This window comes from Anolis sagrei, chromosome X, assembly GCF_037176765.1.
Source record: "Anolis sagrei isolate rAnoSag1 chromosome X, rAnoSag1.mat, whole genome shotgun sequence".
Classification (NCBI taxonomy): domain Eukaryota; kingdom Metazoa; phylum Chordata; class Lepidosauria; order Squamata; family Dactyloidae; genus Anolis; species Anolis sagrei.
Genome location: NC_090034.1, coordinates 25,236,193 through 25,259,978, shown reverse-complemented (window position 1 = coordinate 25,259,978; position 23,786 = coordinate 25,236,193). Strand labels below are relative to the sequence as shown.

Here is a 23,786-nt window from a genome sequence, read left to right as displayed (position 1 = left end):
AAGTGAGGCAATGTGTTGGTCTCCTTGCCTTGCAGGGGCTGCAGTCTCACCTTGTGCCGATTCCTTCCAACTTCTGCTTGCATTGCATTGCTTTCATTCCAGCTGCTGCTTCCCATCACAAGCAATTGTGATTGACTTTGCATCATGTGTGTCCATGTCCCTTAAGTGCCTTTTTGAACATTTGGCAGGTTTGTTTCTCTTTCTTCCGAAAGCGTTTGCCAAATCTACTCAGTGGCATCCGTGACTAAATGATATGGACATCCATCCCGGCTGCCTTGTCTTTTCCCCTTTATGAAGGCAAACACTAGCAGGTGAGGCTGTTTCTCTGGAGGGTACCTGACAAGCACTAAATAAGTTTATTCATCAGCCAAGCTGAGACGCAGCCAAGTTTCTCCCCCTTTTCCTGAGCCGAACAGGGAACTGTCATCCAGCCACTGATGCCTGGCACATTGACTTTGTGAGCTTCTTAGAGAATCTCAGCTGCCATTAATAGGAGGCAATTACTATGCAAACAGAAGGAAACCCGCTGAGAAAAGATCCATTTTTTCTGTATACCTCAACATATTGTAACTGTAAAAACATATTCTTCTACCTCCAGTTGTGCCAGCCTCGTTCTAACATGGCTTGTGCAAACATTTAGATTTGACTAAGCTTTGCTGAAGGGAGGAATATGCTTTGAAATATAAACATAAACAGCTAACCATTGGCAACCACCCGCAAAATTGTGTTCAAGATGGACCAGCTATGGTCAATGTCCCCGAGGTGTCTCCTTACCTCTGTGACGCACCTATGAACAGCCACAGACACCTATAGTCAGTGTCCCCATACAGCCTCTGTACCTATGTGCCACCTTGCATTTGGGCCTCTGTGATCAGTCCCCTTGCTTATGTGTCCCCATGGTCAATTTCTCCAGAGAGCCTCCTTGTCTATGTGCCAATGTGCATCCGTGCCTATTGGCCCCTACGGTCAAATTTCCCCAAAGAGAACTCCTTGACCATGTGCCTCTTTGCTTTTGGACCCCCGTGGTCAACATCCCTATAGAGTCTCCTTATCGATGAGCCTCCTTGCCTATGTGTCCCATGGTCAACTCCCCATACAGCCTCCATGCCTATGGGCTTCTAGGTGAACTTCTCCATAGAGCCTCCTTGTCCATGTGCCTCCTTGTCTTTGGGCCCCCATGGTCAATGTCCCTATAGTCTCCTTGTAGATGTGCCCTTTTGCCTCTGGGTTCCCTTGGTCAACTTCTGCATAGTCTCCTTGCCCATGCGCCTCCTTGCATGTGTGTTCCCATGGTTAGCTTCCTCAAAGAGGTCTCCTTGCTCATGTGCCTCCTTGCCTATGTGCACAGATGGTCAACTTTCCCCAAAGAGGCCTCCTTCTCCATGTGCCTCCTTGCCTATGTGTTCCCATAATCAACTTCCCATACAGCCTCTGCGCCTATGGGCCTCTATGGTCAACTTCTCCATAGAACCTCCTTGCCTTTGGGCCCCCATGGTCAATGTCCTTATCGAGTCTTCTTGTCTATGTGCCTATAGGCTCCCACAGTTAACGTTCCCCTAGAGCCTCCTTATCCATCTGCCTATGCCCCTCCTTGCCTGTATGTCCCCATGGTCAACTCCCCCTAGAGCCACTTTGCCCATGTGCCTATCTGCCTATGGACCCCATACAGCCTCCTTGCCCATGGGCCTCCTTGCCTATGTGCCTTCTTATCTATGAGCCCTGATGGTCAACTCCACCTAGAGCCTCTTTGCCCATGTGCCTATCTGCTTATGGGCCCCATACGGTCTCCTTGCCCAAGGGCCCGATGGTCAATTTCCCCCAAAGAGGTCTACTTCCCCAGGTGCCTTCTTATCTATATGTCCCCATGGTCAACCCCCCTAGAGCCACTTTGCCCATGTGCCTATCTGCCTATGGGCCCCATTCAGCCTCCTTCCCCATGCACCTTCTTGTCTATATGTTCCCATGTTCAACCCTGCCCCCAGAGCCACTTTGCCCATGTGCCCATCTGCCTATGGGACATACAGCCTCCTAGCCTATATGCCTTCTTGTTTATGGGCCCCGATGGTCAATTTTCCCCAAAGAGGTCTCCTTCCCCATGCGCCTCCATGTCTATGTGTCCCCATGGTCAACTCCCCCTAGAGCCACTTTGCCCATGTGCCTATGGGCCTCATATAGCCTCCTTGCTAATGGGCCTTCTTATCTACGAGCCTCTATGGTCAACTTCCCCATATAGAGCCTTCTTGGCCAAAAGGATTAAACAATACATTTTCCCCTCCTGATTCCTCTTGGACTCCCCTTTTAAAACACTGTTTCAGTGTAATTGTGAAGTGTAAAATAAGTGATAGCCATTCAGCAGCAGGACAACAACTAAAGATAATTTTTAAAAAGCCACAGAAGTCTCAAGGTGCTTTTGTTTTTTAATACATTTGACCATAGTTGAGAGAGACAGAACATACAACAGCTAAAATTTCCAAACACAGTTTTAAGGCCACATTTAAAAGACGATGAAGGAACTTAAGGCTTTCTCTAAAAAGGGCAACTCATAGGATGCCATGGCATGGAATAGTCCAGGTCAACTGATTTACCCATAGGGAAATCTCTCAACCAACCGCCCACCTCGGGCTTAACCTTTGAAACTAGGAGTTGGTCCTTTGGGTGCTCTTGTTATTGTCAGTGGCATCCTCTAGGAAATATTTGCCACCCTGGATGGCCTCACCTGGCATATTCTCAGCAAAACAGAAGGTGCTGTTCTTACAAGCGATGTGATCACCTTTTTTCCAATCAAGGGTGATTCTAACCACAAACAGAATCAAAGACAAGTCATTTATAATATACAAATGCAGCACATATGAACTGTGCCGAATATTCAACGGCTCTGCTATCAGAGGCACCTGTACAGTATCTTGCTGTTTATTTGGCAAGGTTACGAGTCTAATACTTATAAGTTTTCTTTCTTCATCTTTTTTTTCCTTTTAATTACTGAGAGAGAGAAAAAGAGAGAGAGAGAGAGAGAGAGAGAGAATTTGCATAGATTGTACATTCATTTCAGAGGAGATATTTCCTTCCTTCCTCCCCATTCTTGTTTCCTTTCAATCAGGTAAACGCGTTTGCAAGTATTAGTGAGGTAGCACCTTTGGTCACACTCGTGAGCAAAATAAGGTAACAAAGGCAGAAACAATAAGACCGGAAAGAAGCAGTATGTGTACCAAAAAGGGGAATTGGGGTCCTGGTGGATTTACAGCTTCTATATTTGTCAGGGGAACACATAATATAATTACTGTCATGATATTCAGCAAGGTTTCATTCCCTCCCCATAATGTTTCAGAAGCAAATACAAGGGATTCGCAGGGGACACTTTCCTTGGAAACCAAAAGACTCAGCAGCGGAAAAAATGAACGGGGAGACCAAATAAACTTTTGGGCAATGAAATCATTTCTACAGCTACCTAACAGGCACTTAGCTAAACCTCTTCATGCTTTCTGGAAACATTTGGACCATCACTACGAAGATTCTTGGTATGATTTCAAAGATGACCGCCTTGCATGATGCTGGACATTCATATGGATCTCACCTTAGCTGCCTTTTTATGAGGACCTCCAGCTAAGGAGAACTCACCTCCCCACCGGGTGCTTGCTTCTTTGTTGAACTGCCTGATCAATCAAGATGGTCCCCCAAACTTTGAGTCAAAATAATAATAATAATAATAATAATAATAATAATAAGGCCACCTTACTAGGATCTGCACTTATTATTTGCCGATAAATCACACAGTCCAGGACACTTGGGAAGTGTCTGACGTGTGATCCAATACAACAACCAGCAGTGATCTTGTCTGCTGTGGACTCATCTTGTTGCGTTTCAAATAATAATAATAATAATAATAATAATAATAATAATAATAGGCTCTGTTTGGGAATCTGAGCCCAAATCCTGCCCTCTGCAGAAACAGAGAACAAGTCTTTGCTGTTTTGATGAGGCTGCATTAGCACAGTGGCTTAAACCGCCAGCTGCAGAAAGGTTGGCAGTTCAAAGCTGGGGGTCAGGGTGAGCGCCTGCTGTTAGCCCTAGCTTCTGCCTGCCTAGCAGTTCGAAAACAATAATGTGAGTAAATCACATTGGGAGGTAAAAAGTGCCCATGCAGACATGCCGGTAATTTGATCAGGAAGGCATCTACAGACAACAGGCTCCTCAGCGTTGAAAATGAAACAAGAGCACCTCCCCATGGCTGGAGTTGAGCACAGCTTCCAGATTCAGGAGATGAAAAGGAGGAATCCTTTGCCTCTGTCTGTGTACTGTCTGTCTTTGTTGTTAATTGTATAATGGCATTGAATGTTTGCCATATATGTATTCTGTAATCTGCTGAGTCCCCTCAGGGAGATAGAGGGGAATATAAATAAAGATTATAATTATTATTATTATATTCAATTATTTAGAGGCTACCAACTTGCTTGCCATATTCCTACAGTCACATATTTACCCACCCCCAGGACCCTACAGTTGGAAGGCCATCATACTCGGCCACGAGGGATCGACTATGATGATGATGTAGTCCTAGTAACTTTCTCTGCTCAAGGTTAAGCATTGCTGGCACCTTCAGCCTTTCCTCTTATGGTTTGTTTGAAACCTGACCGATCAAAGTAATGAAAGGGAAAGAAAGTTAAAGAATTTTGGAGGGGGGGGGGTAATCTCTCATAGAAGCAGAAAACTAGGAAGAAGGGCTTAGGAAATTTCTCAATGCAATGCTAATGTTCTGGAGCCTTCATGTGTCTGTGTACTTTGCAACGGCAAAGCATTCCAAAATGATGTTCCCATTTGAAATGGTACTGTTCACTCATTTACTTCGGGAATCTACTCTGCGTAGAGCATTAAGAATCACCTTGTGTCATTGTTTATGTATGGCTCATATTCTGAGCACATCTCCTTGCAAGAGTTCTGGTATTTTCCACTTCAATGAGCCTGCCAGAAGTCAAGTTATTTGCAATGTTGTTGCAAGTCATTTGAATTGGACCTTTCTACCTCAGTGACAGAGCACACAGGATGTTCTGCAGCCCCCCTCCCCCCTTTGTGGCACTTAGAGATGGTTGCAGCCCAGGCATGGGCTGACTTTGTCCCTCCAGGTGTTTTGGACTTCAACTCCCACAATTCCTAATAGCTGGTAGGCTGTTAGACCTTGTGGCAGTTGGAGTCCAAAACACCGGAAGGGACAAAGTTTGCCCATGCCTTTTGTAGCCAGTCTGTTGTCCATGCCTTTTGGATGGTGGCAAGTGACTGTTTTCCAAGAATATCACTTTAACTACACTGTACAGTTGCGAATGCCCCATGCAGATGTTTCTACCATCATTCAGAGAAGAGAAACAGCATCAATGTACTTGCACAAGCATTGCTCATGGTGTGATGATGAGCAGAACATGAACCAAAGAGATGCATGTGTGCAATTGCTTGGCTACCATCAATTACAATGCCAGAGGGCATGGTGGAGTCCACATATTTTTTGATAACTCCCATTAGCCTTGGTTAACATAACTAATGGAGAAGGATTATGCAACTTACATCCAGCAGTAGAGCCTCTTCTACATTTTCCATAGAATCCTGAAATGTTGGGAAAAATTGTTTGAAATAGCAACCATCTTCAAGCCTCCTATAGTAGTTTTTTTATGTATACAATTCAGATTGTTTACTGTATTGTATATGTGCGTGTTGGTATGCAGTTTTTCCTTAACCCTATGTTGTTTGAAGTTGTGGATGGGACTGCAGACCATGTGATCAGATCTGGGACTATTCAGACTCCATTTTAGAAGTCAGTGTGTGTGTATTTAATCAGTGTTCATTATGCATTAGACAAGAGACTTCAACAGGATGCCTTCGAGAAATTACTGTTTAAACTTTCAACTGATAAGCAATGTACCTGCATGCTGAATACATGAAGTCTGTAAGTAAACCAACTATGTTACTTTTAATGAAGACTACTTATTTTTGTCTCTTGAGAGCATTATTTAAAACCAGATATATTTTATGGGAGAGTAGATGTTTTTGGGCAACTGAAATAACACTTCTGAAGATCTGTTATATATTTTGTGCATTGGCATAATCTTTGTCCCTAACAGTTCAAAGAGATAACCAGGTATACCAGTCTAACAGCTGAGAAGCCTAATTTGCCTTGCATTAATATTGGTGGATATATACTAAAGAGAAGACTCACTCAAATGAGTTTTAGCTTTTCTCAGGAAGATCATACTTTACAAAAAAGTTATGATCATTCCAAATGGTAGGGAGTGCCCATTAACCTCCAAACGGTAAATTTCCAAAAGGCTTTGGAGATTCTGGTTTTCCAAAAGGTTACGATCTCAAAGATCATCCTTTTCCAAAAAAAAGGTAAGCCTTCTGGATGGTGTGGCGATTCCACCCATTTAGTACTAGATCCCTTTTTCAATGGCTGCTTCTTATCTGAAAAGATACGTTTTCTAAGATCTACAGAGACATTCGCTGGAACACCTCAGCAAGTGAGAGTCCAAAATGGTAGGCTAAAACCCAGAACCTTAATCCATGGCTGATACCAAATGAGAGAATCCTTTTTGGGCACACAGAAAACTGGGTGACTTGGAAGAAGGTGCTGAACAAACTGCGCTCGGGCACCACGAGATGCAGAGCCAACCTTAAGAAATGGGGCCACAAAGTGGAGTCCACGACATGCAAGTGTGGAGGACAGCAAACCACAGACCACCTACTGCAATGCAACCTGAGCCCTGCCACATGCACAATGGGGGACCTTCTTATAGCAACACCAGAGGCACTCCAAGTGGCCAGTTACTGGTCAAAGGCCAAGTTTGCAAACTTTGTGGGTTTTTTTTGTTTTTTTAATGCAATACAACTGTTTAGTTTGCTCCTGACACAATAAATAAATAATCTGAAAAGAATAATGAAGGTGAGCACATCAAGTCAAGTACTTTCCTACTTGTGCATTTTTTTTCTATATTATGAGTACCAGAATAGGGCTAAATGCAGATGGATAGGACATATGGATAGGACAACTTGAAATTTAAGAATTGCTGCTCCTAGTTGGATGTAGATCTTTGATATGAACAGAATGGGGAAGGAGGGAAGAGAAACACTGTTTTATTCAACCAGCTGGCCATTTTATAATGACTTGTACATTTAATATCCATGAGGTTTGGAGTGCCATAAAATCCAGGGAATGGAATGTCAGGCTCATACAGTGTGTATAGTCTGCATGAGTTATACCCAAGAGTTTTGTGAGAAATGAATCTGTATAAAAATAGGGGAAAACTATTAGAAGGTCGCTGAAATGGCAATGTTGTAACCCACCTTGAGCCGTGAGGAGAGGTGAGGAAAATAATAATAATAATAATAATAATAATAATTATTATTATTATGAATGGAAACTAAGTTGTTCACTAGATTTCAATCCCAGAGCCAAACAAGGCATCACAGCTCCAAAATGTGAAACTGGAGTCAAACCTTGCTCAGAAATCAAACATAAGATAAATAAATATATTCAGGACAAGGATGAGTCAGTCTCCTTTCAAGCTTGGAATTTCACAAAACAAATCAGGTAGAAAGTGAAATCTGAAAGTTTGCCTGTACTCTGGGGTTGGGAAAGAATCCCATTTCATTTTCAATCACATTCCAATGGGGGGGGGGGGGAAGGATTAAAACAGGTTGTTACCTACCCCCAACTTAATGTATTCTCTGAAGCAACGTGGGGATATTGCTATTTATAGGTTCTCAAGAGCTAAATGCTGCTGTTTATACTGCTAGTGCAGAGCACATTACCTGAATTACAGCAAATGAAAGCTGCTGTAATTTACAGAGCTCTTTGTCTGAACCATTTACTTTATCACAGGCATCAAGGACACAGGGTGGAGTCTACAGAGAGGAAACTATATTTCCTCCCTGTGGACCTTCCCCCACTTACTTCTTTATCCAATGCCTTTGTATCTGACAACAAGCACCTGATCTATATTGGGTTTCATCTATGGAGATTCCTGCTACAATATGGGCCTCAGTCTTCAATGGGTCAAGGGTTTCTTTCAGTGCAATACTTATGCTAGCTTACCGAGAATGAAGCCCCAGTATTTCCAATGGGGATGACTTCCTAGTAAGGGTACTTAAGGATTGCAACCATTATCTCATCACACTAGTGAAAAAATACACATAAAATCTGGTTTCTGCCTCCCGCAGAATTCTGGGGTTTGTAGTTTAGTGAGGCTGTTAAAGGCTCCTCCTTAAACTACAAATCCCTGAATTCTGCAGGAGGCAGAAACTGGATTTTAAGTGGATTTTTTCTCTAGTGTGATGATGCCATACAAGCACAATCCTCTGCAATTTGCAAAATCTGGAAAGTGAACTACTGAATCTCGGCAAATATTAGTGGGCTGAGGAGAGGCTTTAACAAAGTAATAATAGTAATAATATAAAGGTAGAAAATGGGAACGCCTTGTATCCTGTGACTGAAATTGTGCTTTGGCATAGATGTTTTCTATGAGGGCTACTTTGGAAAGCAATAGCAAATTTCAGCCTCCACCATCTGGTCATTTTTGTTACTTCTTTCAGGTATATCTCTTCTTCTGGGGAAAGGAAAGGCATGATAAAATTCGATGCGAAATAATACTGCAAAGAGCTGAGATGCTATAAAATAATGATTTTCCAATTCAGCGATGCTACATTTGTGCTACGCAAAGACACATTTTAAAATCTGCTTCCTTCCCCCTGCCTCGTTACAAAAACTTGAAATGACAACACTATGTAACCGAATTTGAAAAATGTTCTGTTCCTGGTTTGAAAGTGTTATTTCCTGTTTAATTATTTTGAAAGGAGTTGTTCTATTCCAGAAACTTTGTGGCAATTAGAAAATGCCATAAACTAGGTTGCAATTGGTTGAGACGTTCATTGAAAAATTAGAGTGAAATGTGCTGCAGGGTGATGTCCCTTCCGCAAAAACAACGTCTTTGCAGCTTAATCAACTTTGACCATGTTTTTATGATATAAACCAACTAGGAAATGACATTTATAACCCAGGAACAAAAACCATAGTATTACATAGGGTAATTCTCTGAGGAAATAACGGGACAGTTTCACTTTCCTGGACCCTTTAGTGAAAAACCAAACTGCAGGGTTCTCCTGATCAAATAAACCCAAGTCAATGGAGATGTTGAAGTGCAGCCACTGCCACACAAGAGCAGTTCAATTCCCTTTTAAGCACAACGGAAGGCGTGATGGGTGCTACCTCAATCGGCCATCGGGCTTCACAGGGCCCAACTCAGACTTGGGGTCCGGGCTAAAGGAGCTCCAAGGCGTTTGGCTGCAAGGCTGCAGGATGGGGCAGGAGGTGGGGCCCGCGCTGCAGATGCCTGCCGCTGACCACAGGCTTCCTACCAAGGTGTCCACCCAGCCCTCCAGCTTCGTGCCAGTCAACCCTGCGTTCCTTGCCGCCTGCTCCACCTGTGCAGCGTTGATGGGGATGTTCAGAACTGGATTCAGGCCTTGGAAACTCTGCTCCATGTAGGCATTCTTGGGCGGCCCACCATGCAGCCTCAGGGCTTCTTCTGAAGACCAAAAAAAGAAAAAAACCACAATCCAACGTTCAGTCTCACAAGAGAAACCTTACCTGTATCGACTTAAGTCTTGTGCCCCACCAACTCTCATACGCGCCTCGATTTTAAAAATCCCTAAACTAAAAAAATGTATGGGTTGTTGTGAGTTTTTCAGGCTGTATGGCCATGTTCCTGTAGCATTCTCTCACAACATTTCACCTGCATCAGTGGCTGGCATCTTCAGAGCTTCTGATAGTAGTGAGGTAAGTGGGGTGTATATATACAGTATCTGTGGAATATCCATGGTGGGAGAAAAAACCTTGGTCTGTTTGAAGCAACTGTGAATGTTGCAATTAGTAAGTTTGATTAGCACTGAATAGCCTTGCAGTTGCAAAGTCAATCAGCAAGGGTATTTGTTGGCTGCTGTTGCCTGGGAGCATCTTTTGTTTGGGAGGTATTCATTGGCATTTGATTGCTTGCTGTCTTGAATTCCCCTGTTTCTGAGTGGTGTTCTTTAATTACTGTCTTGATTCTAGTTTTTAATACTGGCAACCACATTTTGTTCATTTTCATGGTTTCCAGTATTTAAAAAAACCTCCAGAATCAAGACAGTAAATAAAAAATACTACTCAGAAACAGGGGAATTCCAGACAGCAAACAACCAAGTGCCAGTTAACACCTCCCACAGAAAAGGATGCCTCCAGGCACAACAGCCAAGCTACCTCTATGCAAATACCTTCAGAAATTGACTTTGCTACTCAATGCTAATCGGGCTTGCTAACTGCATAATTCACACTTGCTTCAAACAGACAAGGGTTCTTTCTCCCACACTGGACAATATTCCACAGGTATATTGCTTCACCGCCAACAGAACCTCTGAAGATGCCATTAGCCATAGATGCAGGCAAAACGTCAGAAGACAATGCTGCTGGAACATAGCCATACAGCCCGAAAAACTCACAGCAACCTAGTGATTCCAGTCATGAAAGCCTTCAACAAAACATTTAAAAATGTAGTTGGTGCTGAATGTAATGTGCAGCAGCAAAAAGTGCATCCAGGCTGAATGGAAAGAAAGCATTCCTGCTTATAAGCCTATCCTTCCCATGTTTTGAGAAATGAAGGACAGGTCCTTCTCTCAGTCTTCAGAGATGTTTTTGGTGTAGACATAAGAGAAGGCCTTCTTGGTGACTGTTCTCCTTTCCAAGGGAGGCTCACGTCTTATTGCCAGAGATTTTGAAATGGGTACTTTGACTGTGCTTTTCCTGCACATTCCTACTAGAAATTCCCCCTTCAATTCACACAGGAGTGAAAGCTGAGGGAGTTGAGGCATTCCTCCAAAGCATGGTCTTTCCAGTTGCGCTTTCTCAACTGTGGGGCTTTCCAGGTGTGGACAGGAGCTTTTTGCTCTGCCAAGACACACAGGCTGCTCCCACTTTGAAACCATGCTACATTCCAAACCAAAAACCACACACCAGTGCCTACCATCCCTGCCGTGTCCCTTATACTGGTGGCATCGTGAAGAGATGCCCATGCCTTTCCCTTTTTTAAGCTTCTGCTGTCAATTGGTGAGGCTTTGCCTTCCAGATTCATAGCCAGCCTGCCCAAATTTCTCAAAGGAATGTGATGCTAAAGCTGGAAAGACTTGTCTGGGGAAATCATTTCCAGACGCAAAGGCCCAAACCTGACAATTCTAAAAATTACATATATTCCCACCTGCTTCAAAGGGTCTTCATTATAGCATCTTTTTTTTTTGCCAGGACTTGTCAGATTTATTCTGATGGCTTGAACACCGTGAAACAGTCTCCGTCACAATTTCCAGAAGGGAAGCCATGCTACTCGGTGGCAGCCAAACCAGCCAAATTTTGTTGGTTTTTTGTCTCTTTCCAATTCTCTCCCCCCCCCCCCCCAAACTGTTTGGTCTTTTTGAAATGCTTGGAATGTTTCTTCTTCTTCAAATCTCAGTTTCCTTAATCTTTCTTTTTCTCTTTTGTTTATGCCCTTCTCAACTGTTATACATTTTCCTCTAATTACTGCCCTGAAGGCATCCCAAACTATGCTTTCTTTCATTCCAGGGGTTCTATTTAGGTTAAAATATTAAATAATTTGGTCTTTTATCTCTTTTCTGTCTTTCTCTTTATAGGCAAATTTTGAATTAAATTGCCATTTTGTCATTCTATTTTAGGTATAATTTCCCTATTTTAAATAGAGAGGTGCATAGTCTCCTGTCCATTGTTTAGCCACTAATAGTTCTTTTATTGGCATTACATTATTAATAAAAGGTAAAGATAAAGGTTTCCCCTGACATTAAGTCTAGTCATGTCCGATTCTGGGGGGTGGTGCTAATCTCTATTTCTAAACCAAAGAGCCAGCGTTGTCTGTAGACACCTCCAAGATCATGTGGCTGGCATGACTGCATGGAGCGCTGTTACCTTCCTGCAGAAGCATTGATCTACTCACACTTGCATGTTTTTCAACTGCTAGGTTGGCAGAAGCTGGGCCTAACAGCAGGAGATCACCTTGCTCCCCGTATTCGAACCACCAACCATCAGCGGTTTAACCCGCTGTGCCACTAGGGGGCTGTTATTAATACCTAGCAGAAAATAATCTACAGTAGTAAATGTTGAATGTCTATGTGAGAAGTAAGTGGGAATATCAGTGCTTTCCTTATTCTATTATTAGCCTCTATTAAGTTCTACTTCCTAAAATTTATTTTGCAATTTGTTCTTGAGTTCCCTGTTCCATTGCTCTTCAGTTTTTTGTACAGTTGTAAGTTTAAGTCCCTGCCGACTATTATATCTCCTGATGCTTGTTTTTCTGTTTTTGAGAAGGTTCTGTTTAAGAGTTTTACTTGTCTCTGGTTTAAGGCATAGACACTTGCTTTGATACCTGAGTATTGTTTATTTTACCTATTAACATTATAAATTTACCTTCGGTATCTTTAATGACTTTTTCTAATTCAAAGTTCAGATTATCCTTTATGAGTATGGCCACCCCTCTAGATTTATTTAAGCCCCTTGATTCAAACTGTAGTTCCCAATTTCTGTTGTTTAGCAATTTGGTTTTATCCTCTTTTTTATGTGTTTCCTGCAATAATACAATATTTACTTGCTTTTCCTTTAATGTTTTGAATAATTTGTGTCTCTTAACAGGTGTTGAAAAACCATTTGTATTTACTGACATAATATTCAGTTCACCCATCATGATTGGATTGTTCTTTTGTCAGTCTCCTCATCATTTTATTAGTCAATATTGCTTTTCTGTTCATAACTGTTAAGAACAGTTAAGGACCAGCAGAGTTTTGTAGCAACATTACGTGGAAATCTGTTGCAGCTTTTTTGAGAGGAAGAGGACACGTGCAGCCTATTTCTTAAACCATTGGACTTTCTTTAACCACTGACATCAGGGATACTTAAAGGATTTGAATAAGCTTCCAAAAGGAGTCATCCTCCTTTAAAGTTAGGTGCAGGACTCTCCTTTACTATAAAGGTGCATTACTCAGTTTCCTCCCCCAAAATAGTGGAGATGTTTAGAAGGATTGTCTCCTTTTCACAGGATTTTTCAGAGTGGCATCCTAGATCTGACTGGCCAGACATTCTGTCAGATAAACTATGCAACAAAATTTGAAAAATGTTCAATTCCTAGTCTGAAAGTGGTATTTCCTGTTTAATTTTGCAGTCCTTACTAGTATTTCTACTCCAGAAACGTTGCTTTTGTGGCACAAACTATGTCACATTAGTTGAGAGTCTATGTGATGTTCACTGAAAAACTTTCAAAAAATGTGCTATAGTAGGATGTCCCTCCTGCAAAGACAACGTTTTTGCAGTTTAATAAACTTTCCCCATGTTTCAAGGATAAAACCAATTAAGAAAGGGCATTTATAACCCAGAACAAATATGGTGTTATATAGTGTAATGTGCTCATCTTCATGGGGAGATTAAATTATATTAAATAGATACTATGATATTGTTTTTCTTGTAAATTTTGCCATTGTGTGTTGTTTTGCTAGTAAACAACAATAGAGCTATTACTAAAGGTTTCAACCTGGATTTCTTCAATTCTAAGACTCACCCCCCCCCCCTCCAGATAAGCATCTCTTGAAATGGGTCATTTTAGAATAGCAAGTGTATCTTATGTATTTCTGTTGTTGTAGATAATGAAATTAGGGGGCGTCTTACAATCGGCAACGTCTTGCAATGGAAGCACAACAGTATAATTAAAAAACAGTTTTTCAGAATGTCGCTATAATGACAATATAATGACAATGATTGCCAGTATTGCATAGGTGTTTAAGCGTGAACTAGAAGCCTGAAGATTAGGGTTCAAATCTCCATTTGGCCATAGAAACCCACTACTTGGGCACGTCACACTTAGGCACATCCTCAGAGGAAGGCAAAGGCAAATTTCCTCTGAATAAATCTTGCCAAGAAAACCCTGTGATGGATTCGCCTTAAAGTTACTGATAACCCAAAAAACAACTTGGGAAATGCTCCTGGCCTGATTCTGTTCCTTTTCTTGCCCTTTTTCCAATTCACTCTGTGAAAAAAGGCCTAGAAAGGAAGAAATCCTCTCAATATCATAGAAAAAGATTTGAGAAAAGCAACCTCCCTGCCCCTTTCAGCTCTGTTCTATCATTTTTCTAAAGGCAGGCTTCATTATACTGCTGTTTGAATCTGGAAATTGAGCTTTTCTTTCTGCATTGTTCGTGTGAATATAACCCAAAAAAGCTCCTTTCAAAGTCTTCGTTTTTCTCTCAAGAGTTTCATAGCACCTATCTTGCACTGAAAATGTCTTTAAATAATAAAAGTGGTGCCAATGTGACAAACGCTGAAAGACATGAAAGTTAAGGAGACTTCATCATGACAGGTTTCCTGCAGGGAGCAAAATATTGGGTCCGAATCTAAAAGTCTCCTCTGCATAGGGGTGAGGAACATCATCAAAAAACCTGTACCTGTCTCTGCATATGGTAGAGGAACACCAAGAAAACCTGGTCGGAATACAAACTCCTCGCTTCCCTTTAATCCAGTGGTTCTCAACTTCTGAGTCCCCAGATGTTTTGGCCTTCAACTCCCAGAAATCCTAACAGCTAGTAAACTGACTGGGATTTCTGGGAGTTGTAGGCCAGAACACCGGGGGACCCGCAGGTTGAGAATAACTGCTTTAATGCATAGATTGCTCTGGAACCCTGTCATGCCCTTGGGCATGGCTTAGAAAAGGTCTATTTTAGGACTACTTCTAGTCCAAAGATTGAGGCATGGAGGGGGGTTTCGAAGCCTTGCTCTTGAGATCATTACCCCAACCCCAAACCCAGATAGCCAGTATTGCATAGTAGGACTTTACAAGCCTGACTCCTTCAAGCCTTCTGCACTTTTATGATAATTATCATATCCAAAAGAGCTAATTTCTTTTTCTTTGGAGGTACCTTCTGCAGAAGGACTCACCTTGCCTGATGGCTTGCCTGTTGGAAAATGCCAGAGGAGAGACGAGGAACTTGGTTTCTGCCACTGGCACCCAGCGGTGCAGAATTTTCACTGTCCAGATCCCGGGCCGGAGAGGCAAATTCAATGGCGGCTTGTAGTGAGTGAACTCTGCACTGGACTCTATCAGGATGTCGTAGGTGGCAGCAATGACATTCACGGGGTCCACCCAAATGACAGTGACGGTGACGTTGGGGCCTTTCCCCCACTTCTGCATGCCAACAGGCTCATCCATTGGCCCGAGGATGCCTCCGAAATTCCGGAAAATCCGCTCTTTGGCATCCCAATCTGTTCCGATCTGAAAGGGATGGGAGAGTAATATCACATGGCATATTAGGTGATGAAGAATAAATACAAGTAACCACAACAACAACAACAATGCTGAAGTTGTATTTGTTACTTGCCTCTCCTCACAGCTCAAGGCAGAGTTACAACACAGTCAAAACACATCAACATAAAATATAAACATGATACTGTTGGTATGTGCTGCCATGTCCCTCTAATACCAAATGCCCCAAAATCTCCAGATTCTATTTATCCAATCAAACACTGGAAGCAAGGAGATCGTCCAACAGGTTTATTTGATCAAACCACCCTGCTGGGTGAAAAGAGGACAGTACCACACAAAACTGAGATGCTGTTCAGTTTAATAGTCAACACCTTGAGTTTTACAGGCTATTTTCAGGCAATTTTATTTGATTCATGCTTCATCACTATGTCTTCCTTTTGTCCCTTCTGGCACCAGATCTTATCAGTATTTCTGTGTCTTGTTTTCCTCAGCAGCCAATTGCTCCTCCTGTGCCTGTTTGTTATTAGGCATTTCCCTTTTGAATTTTCTCCTTGTCTGAACTTTCTGCTTTGGCTGGTAATTTTCCACTACTACATCAGCTCTAGTCCCTTCAGTATAAAGATTAAAATACAATAGTAATAGAATGTTACATTCATGGTTTAGAATTGACTGGATATGCATGCCAGATAGGTCTTCGGTTGTGTCTTAAATTCTAACAGCTCATTTAGCTATTACATCTTTGATTGTATTTTTCCTGCATGAAGGCAGAATGGGGTTGGACTAATGGCCCATGTGGTCTCTTCCAACTCTACAATTCTATCATTATATCAGGGTGGCCAATGAAAAGATCCTCTGGGGGATGGTTGCAGTCGGGTTCTAGATGGTGGGAGTAAACATCCCCCAGGGTTGGAGGATATGGGGAAGGCCATCCTAGTGGGAACTTGGACTCAAACCATGTAGGACTTTAAAGGTTATAACCAACACCATGTACTTTGCCATGAAACCAATTGGCAGCCAGTGGAGTGATTTTAGTATAGTGCAATATGCTCACTCCTAGATATTTCTGGAACCAATCTGGCTACCCTGTTTTGAACTAACTGCAGTCTCCAAACTTGGTACAGAGGTATTTGGTGCACATATGTGACAGCTTCTGCAAAGGGAAGTTGCTACACGCTCTGCGCTCGTGATTTGCCTTGCTCTCTCCCAACATCCTAAGTAAAATGTGCAAGGAAGGGAGAGATAAGTTGCAGATGTTGTCCAAGATATTTGGATGACATATAAAAAGGGTATCCCCTCCCATTCCAAAGCTGAATGAACTGGAAGCTAAATTTTCAAAACTGGGAATGGGAAAGTAAGCCCAATTGCACCTTAAGGTGGGAGGAGAATTGGGAGGAGGAGGAGAGTGGATGAACTAAATGGTACAGGACTTTCTCCTTCAGCATCTTTCTACCACAATTCAAGAAGGATATTGACAAGATGTACCTGAAGCAATTAATCACATGTGTAAAAGGAGAATGTACTCTTCTTCTACATATGTGAATTTGAACCCTAACCCTCTTTTTTTCCAAGAGCTTCTCCAGTATCCCCAGCAGGTCAGGCCATATTGCTCCCTAAAAGTGTACTCTTCTTTTATTTGTGTGACAATAATAAATAGACTGAGCCATTTTCACAATCAATTCATCAAACATTAAACTGAACCATTGAAAAGGCAATAATCCTATATCAAATCTCTGTATTTATTTAACAGCTATATGACCAAGTCCTGTTTATGTGGAAAATGGCTGCAACACACTCGGAATAATTGTTCCCAAATTTGGATCCGTCATTCTGTCTTTTCTGGCTATTTTCCCAGCTCTTAAGAAAACAGCCTTTCTTGCTATGGCTAAGAGGGACAGTGCCAGTCCTTTTTTAAACCTTTGGCAGGGCTTCCTTGCATAATATTAGAGACTATTAGAGCATCGGATCTAAACGGATGATTAATTGAAACATTTCACTAATGACCCAAACTGGCATCCTCTAATCTTGACAAATACAAGACTTGCCTTTTGATTAAAGAGATTTTTTATATTTCCCAGGCTGATGCCATTTAGTAATTAGGCACAACTGATGTTTTGGTTATCAAAACACCAATATTTAAAGCATGCACATTTTGACTCACAAACATTCATTAGGGTGAAATTATTTGTTTGATAGATTTTCTTTTTAAAGCACAAATCAAATGAATAGTTTGGAACCATTCAAAGCTACTGTGCTATTAAAGCTGTACATTTAAATATTATCCATGTTAAGACTTGCTCTCGTTTTTCCTATCTTTAATTATTACATTAGAACTACTACTGTAGGGAGACAGCATGGCAATTAAAAAAAACCTTTTTATTGATAAATCAAACCATACTGTCCACCATTTTGGACACAAGGTGGCAGGAATGGTATAACAAATACATATACAATGACTCCACTAAGACTGAAAAATCCACTAATTTGAGGACCAATTTGAAGTTATTGCATGAATTACAATGGAGCTTTTACTGGGACCAATAGTTAAGGATATTTTTCTTTCTTTCTTTCTAATTAATACAAGGAAACTGTTCCCTTTTATCATTAATAAACAATTTTGAATATATTCTATCTGTTAAAACTGAAGGAATCAAAACCCCAGACTAGTGCATGCAGGACCCAACTATGCATGCACTAGTCTACCTAGAATATTTGCTATAATAAAATGTAGCATAATCTAATTTATTTATTGATTTATTTCCTTTTTTTTTTTACCTCGCTTTATCTCAACTCTGAAGGGGACTCTGAGCGGCTTCCAAATTGGCAATGCTTCAATGCCGCATTAAGACATAAAAACATACAAATTACAAAATACATTGTGCATTAAAATCTAACCAATTTTGCATGCACTAAATTGCAAAGTGTGGGGATGTAGCATAAAAAGTAAAGAGCATCTATAAAAGTAAATATTAGGGCTGTGCAAAAAAATTGTATGAGGGCCGAAAGTCATAACAGATGCAACAAATCCGTACTTATGACCTGCATTGTGAAGACTGTGCAGCGCCACCCCCCATACAAATGAATGAACACATCCAGTATTCAATTTTTGCATGAAAGTACGTAACTGTCCTAAGTCCCAGTGAGACATCTTAGTCTTTCAGCACAAGCAAACTCTACTGGGCCGTGCAGATAAACTTGTTTGGCTCTCCTCAGCCTATTAGAGTTGGGAAAAAGAGAGATGGTGCTCCTGGTGTGGTTATTGTTGTTGTTGTTGTTTTTATTTGTAAAACTTTTAAAAATTCCTAAAAATTGGTGGATGAGTGAATCTTTCTCAATTTTGGCAGGAATTACACCCTGGCTCCTTTTCTTTCACTTTTGGAGAGGGTACCTTTTTAAAAAACATTTTTTACAAAACTTTAGAAATTTCCTTAAAATCAGTAGATGTGTGAATCTTTCTGAAACTTATGGAGATGAATGCCCTGGTTATGTTGTGTTACTGTTGAGAAAGCCAAGGGGAAAGCTCATGTAGTTTCTTTTAAAATGTTGTTCATAAAAACCTCAAAAATATCCTAAAAATCAGTGGATGAGTGAAACATTCTGAAAATTGGGGGGACTTAGAGTAGTAAATGTGTATTCATCCTGATAGCCATAAAACTGATGGAGGGAGGAACCCTATTAGTGTCCCCATTGGCACGAATGGGTGAATAACTTAATGAAAAACTAACAAAATTTTTGGAACTCTGTAACAGATCCAACACAGATCCCTTAAGATTTTTCCAAAACACTTTAGAATCAAAATGAATTTTGTTAAGACAAACAAAGCAGGTTTTTTAGTCATGCAGACTCCTAGTAAATATGTATGGCCTTCCCACTGATGCCTGACTTACAGGACTGATTTGTAAAAGCAGCTGTCAGAACCAGTTTTCACAGAAAGAACCATGAAAGCCTCATGCAGCATAAAAACGGTGAGGAAAAACTTTTAAGACTGTTTTTATTTTGTGATGAGCTTCTGTGTGATTTGTATCACAGAAGCTCATCACAAAGTATCTACAAGTATCTACAACTGGGGAAATGGTCAAGTGATATAAGGAAAAAGTATAATGGGGGTAGGAAATATACAAAAATAGAAAATACGATAATTCAGAGGGAGATTAAAGAAGATAATGTAACATTAAAAGGTACAGAGAGCGATATCTATAAACTATTATTAATGGACAAATAGGAACAAGTTCATTTGAAGGAAATATGGGAAGTAGGCTTGGGAAAAAAGTGAATGGGCAAGAGTATGGAGTATGAGATTACTAAGAAATATGTCCATAAGATTTAAGGAAAATTATTACAAAATGGTATAGAGGTGGTACCTAATCCACATTAGTTTAAATCAGATTGATAAAAAAAACTTGAATCAGTATTGGAGAGGCTGTCAGGAAATAGGGTCTATATCTTCACAACCTACATGGTTTCAGATTCAATGACTTGAATGACATTAAAACAGCTTTAAAATCATGGGTCACGAAGCAAAACGCTGAATTTTTCCAAATTGGTTTTGATGCCTGGGTTAAACAATGGTGCAAATGTGTCCAAATTGATGGTGGCTATGCTGAACTGTAGTTTTGTGTAGAGGACAGTTCAGGCTAAGATCTGGCGCAACTTCTGCTGTTCTATGTTCATTCATAACGTTTTTATGGCACAGGGGGCCAATTAAACAGGAAACCTCAAGCAGCACTTCCAAAGCAGGAACAACCAACAGGAAGATGATCTAAGCTGCAGTTCTACAGAGGCATCACAAGAGGCCACCATCCACAGGAAAGTATAAATCCTTTGACCCTGGATTCTCATGCTGTTGCTATAATATTAGGAAATCATCAGGTATGTTATAGTCCTAATGAAAGCCTTTTCATTTGCCCAGACATCTTTCACTCTTGCATTTTTCAAGCTGTTAGAACAGCTATGCCTCCCATTTATTGTGCCTTTTGTTCAATGTTGTTTCAAAATGATTGTTTTCAAATTTTTATTCCATAATCCAACCCAGGTAACATTTCTTTGCACAAAAACATGTTTTTATGTTAAGGTACAGGTTTTCCCCTGACATTAAGTTCAGACGTGCCCAACTCTGGGGGGTGGTACTCGTCTCAATTTCTAAGCTGAAGAGCAGGCGTTGTCCGTAGATACCTCTGAGGTCATGTGGCTGGCATGACTGCATGGAGCATCATTACCTTCCTGCTGGAGTGGTACCTATTGAACTACTCACATTTGCATGTTTTCGAACTGCTAGGTTGGCAGAAGCTGGGGCTAACAGCGGGAGCTCACCATGCTCCTTGGATTTGAACCGGTGACCTTTTGGTCATCAAGTTCAGCAGCTCAGCAGTTTAAGCCACTGTGCCACTGGGGGCTCCAGTGCTATAAACATATACACCTGTATGTTTATAGGTTGCTAATAATAACTAAGGAGCCCCCGGTGGCGCAGTGGGTTAAAGCACTGAGCTGCTGAGCTTGTTGATCGAAAGGTCGCAGGTTCGATCCCGGGGAGCGGCGTGAGCTTCCGCTGTCAGCCCTAGTTTCTGCCAACCTAGCAGTTCGAAAACATGCAAATGTGAGTAGATCAATAGGTACCGCTCCGGCGGGAAGGTAACGGCGCTCCATGCAGTCATGCCTTGGAGGTGTCTACGGACAACGCTGGCTCTTCGGCTTAGAAATGGAGATGAGCACCACACCCCAAAGTCAGACATGACTGGACTTAATGTCAGGGGACTACCTTTACTTTTAATAATAACTAACTAAAATGAATAATAATACAACAAAATAATAGCCGAAACAAAAATAACAATGTCAGCAAAACCTTTGCTACAATCTATAAAAGACAGGATTTTTCCTCTCTGAAATTCTTTGGTAGAAAATCAGCCTGTAATTTATTGATTGCAGCAAAACAAACAAACAAACAAAAAATTCCAACCTCCAATTGCATGGATCATAGGAAAGTATTATTTATTCTTCAGGAAAAGTGTGGATTATTCTTTCTAATGCATAACCTGTACTCAGCATTAGGACATAACATGGAAAATGGAATGGTTTCCAAATGGCAAGGGGATTGGGTAAAACTTTATCACATTATCTGTTTGATTTGTATGCTGAGAAAAATTAATGACCACTGATAATTTACAAAACATTCAGATAATGAGGATACTGAAATAGTTCAAGGTTTTCCGTTTTTTGGCTCAAGCATTGCCTAGAATGGAGACCAAAGCCCAGCCATCAGAAGAAGACCAGGATTTGGAAGGTGATGATGATGATGATGATGATGATGATGACAATAATAATAATACACTTTATTTATATTCTGCTTTATCTCCCCAGAGGGACTCAAAGTGAATTACAATATACACATATGAGGCAAACATTCAATGCCTTTTTACACACAGTGAACAACAGTGACATACAATACACAGACACAGGTAAAGGCCTTCCACTTTCATGTCTAGAGGCAATGCTCAACTCCGCCCATAGGTGCTCTTGTTCCATTTTTCCATGCTGAGGAGCCTATTGTCCATAGACATCTCCAATTATTTTGCCAGCATGTCTGCATATCTGCACGGGGTGCCCTTTTACCTTCCTACTCGCATTGCATGCTTTCGAACTGCTAGGTTGGCAAAAGCTAGGGCTGACTGTCGGGAGCTCACTCCGACCCACGGCTTTGAACTGCCAACCTTCTGGTCAGCAGATTTCTTGCAGCTAGCAGTTTAGCCCACTGTGCTACAGTGATTGGATGATTGTGATGATGATGATAAAAAAAATAAAAAAAGACAATGCTTGGTAAGGCAGATAGCAGGAGGAAAATCACCCATCTCATTATGGGTGATTAGACTCATTCAAAGAAGCCAAAGCTCTGAATCTGCAAAATCTGAACAACAATGTTGATGATGAAGCGACTTAGAGGTCTCTCATTCATAGGGTTATGATAGTCAAAGTCAACTTGAGAACAATTCAGGCTTTTTGTTGAATAAAATGGGGAAGGAGACTGGTTGTAGTCAAATTCCTGAACAATAAGTAATTAATGTATTGTCGAAGGCTTTCATGGCCGGAATCACTCAGTTCTTGTGGGTTTTTTCGGGCTATATGGCCATGTTCTAGAGGCATTTCTCCTGACGTTTCGCCTGCATCTATGGCAAGCATCCTCAGAGGTCTGTTGGAATTAGGACAAATGGGTTTATATATCTGTGGAATGGCTGGGGTGGGGCAAGGAGCTCTTCCCTGCTGCAATTAGGTGTGAGTGTTTGGCTAATCACCTTCATTAGCATTTGAAGGCCTGCTTGAACCTGGGAAAGCCTGTTGCTGGGAGGTGTTAATCTGTGTCTGGTTTCTTCCTCTCTGTTGTTTAGCTGTTATAATTTTAGAGTTTTTTTAATACTGGGAGCCAGATTTTGTTCATTTTCATGGTCTCTTCCTTTCTGTTGAAATTGTCCACATGCTTGTGGATTTCAATGGCTTCTCTGTGTAGTCTGACATGGTGGTTGTTGGTGTGGTCCAGCATTTCTGTGTTTTCAAATAATATGCTGTGTCCAGGCTGGTTCATCAGGTGCTCTGCTATGGCTGACTTCTCTGGTTGAAGTAGTCTGCAGTGCCTTTCATGTTCCTTGATGCGTGTCTGGGCGCTGCGTTTGGTGGTCCCTATGTAGACTTGTCCACAGCTGCATGGTATACGGTAGACTCCTGCAGAGGTGAGAGGATCCCTCTTGTCCTTTGCTGAACGTAGCATTTGTTGGATTTTCTTGGTGGGTTTGTAGATAGTTTGTATGTTGTGTTTCCTCATCAGCTTCCCTAAACTGATCAGCTTCGATGTGGTATCTCTATTTACCATGGTCCCGGTAGCAGATACCATGGCACTCATCAACCAGAGGTTCCCAGAAGACATCACGGCTCTGTTTCACCATTGCCTCACCACCAGTTACTTTCAGTGGGACAATGAATTCTACGAACAGAAAGATGGAGTAGCTATGGGGAGCCCTCTCAGCCCAGTCATAGCTAACTTCTACATGGAACACTTTGAAGAACAAGCCCTGGAGACAGCAACCAAAAAGCCCACGATATGGTTCAGATATGTGGATGACACCTTCACCATTTGGAGCCATGGAGATGAAGAACTCAACAGGTTCCTGGACCATCTTAACAGCATCCACCCAAACATCCAGTTCACCATGGAAAAAGAAAATGAAGGAAGACTGCCTTTTCTAGATGTCCTAGTCATCCGCAAACCAGATCAACAATTGGGTCACACCGTCTACAGAAAACCCACACACACAGATAGATATCTACATAAAAACTCCAACCATCACCCAAGTCAAAAAAGAAGCACCATCAAAGCCTTGGCAGACCGTGCAAAAAGAATCTGCGAACCCCACCTCCTCCAAGATGAACTGAACCACCTCAACTGGGCTCTCCAGGCCAATGGAGACTCCACCTCAGACATCAGAAGAGCTG

General features: G+C 41.5%; 1 protein-coding gene across 1 annotated transcript in view; it reads right to left on the bottom strand.

The window, feature by feature from the left end:
* Positions 1 to 2,399: 2,399 nt before the first annotated feature.
* XYLT1 (xylosyltransferase 1) overlaps positions 2,400 to 23,786 on the bottom strand; it is a 184,772-nt gene continuing 163,385 nt past the window's right edge. Inside the window, exons 11-12 of the mRNA XM_060786323.2 lie at positions 14,990 to 15,323; positions 2,400 to 9,563 (exon numbers count right to left, since the gene is read on the bottom strand). Of these exons, the coding sequence (XP_060642306.2) occupies positions 9,241 to 9,563; positions 14,990 to 15,323 (657 nt within the window). The 3' untranslated portion in view covers positions 2,400 to 9,240. The remainder of the gene's footprint in view (positions 9,564 to 14,989; positions 15,324 to 23,786) is intronic.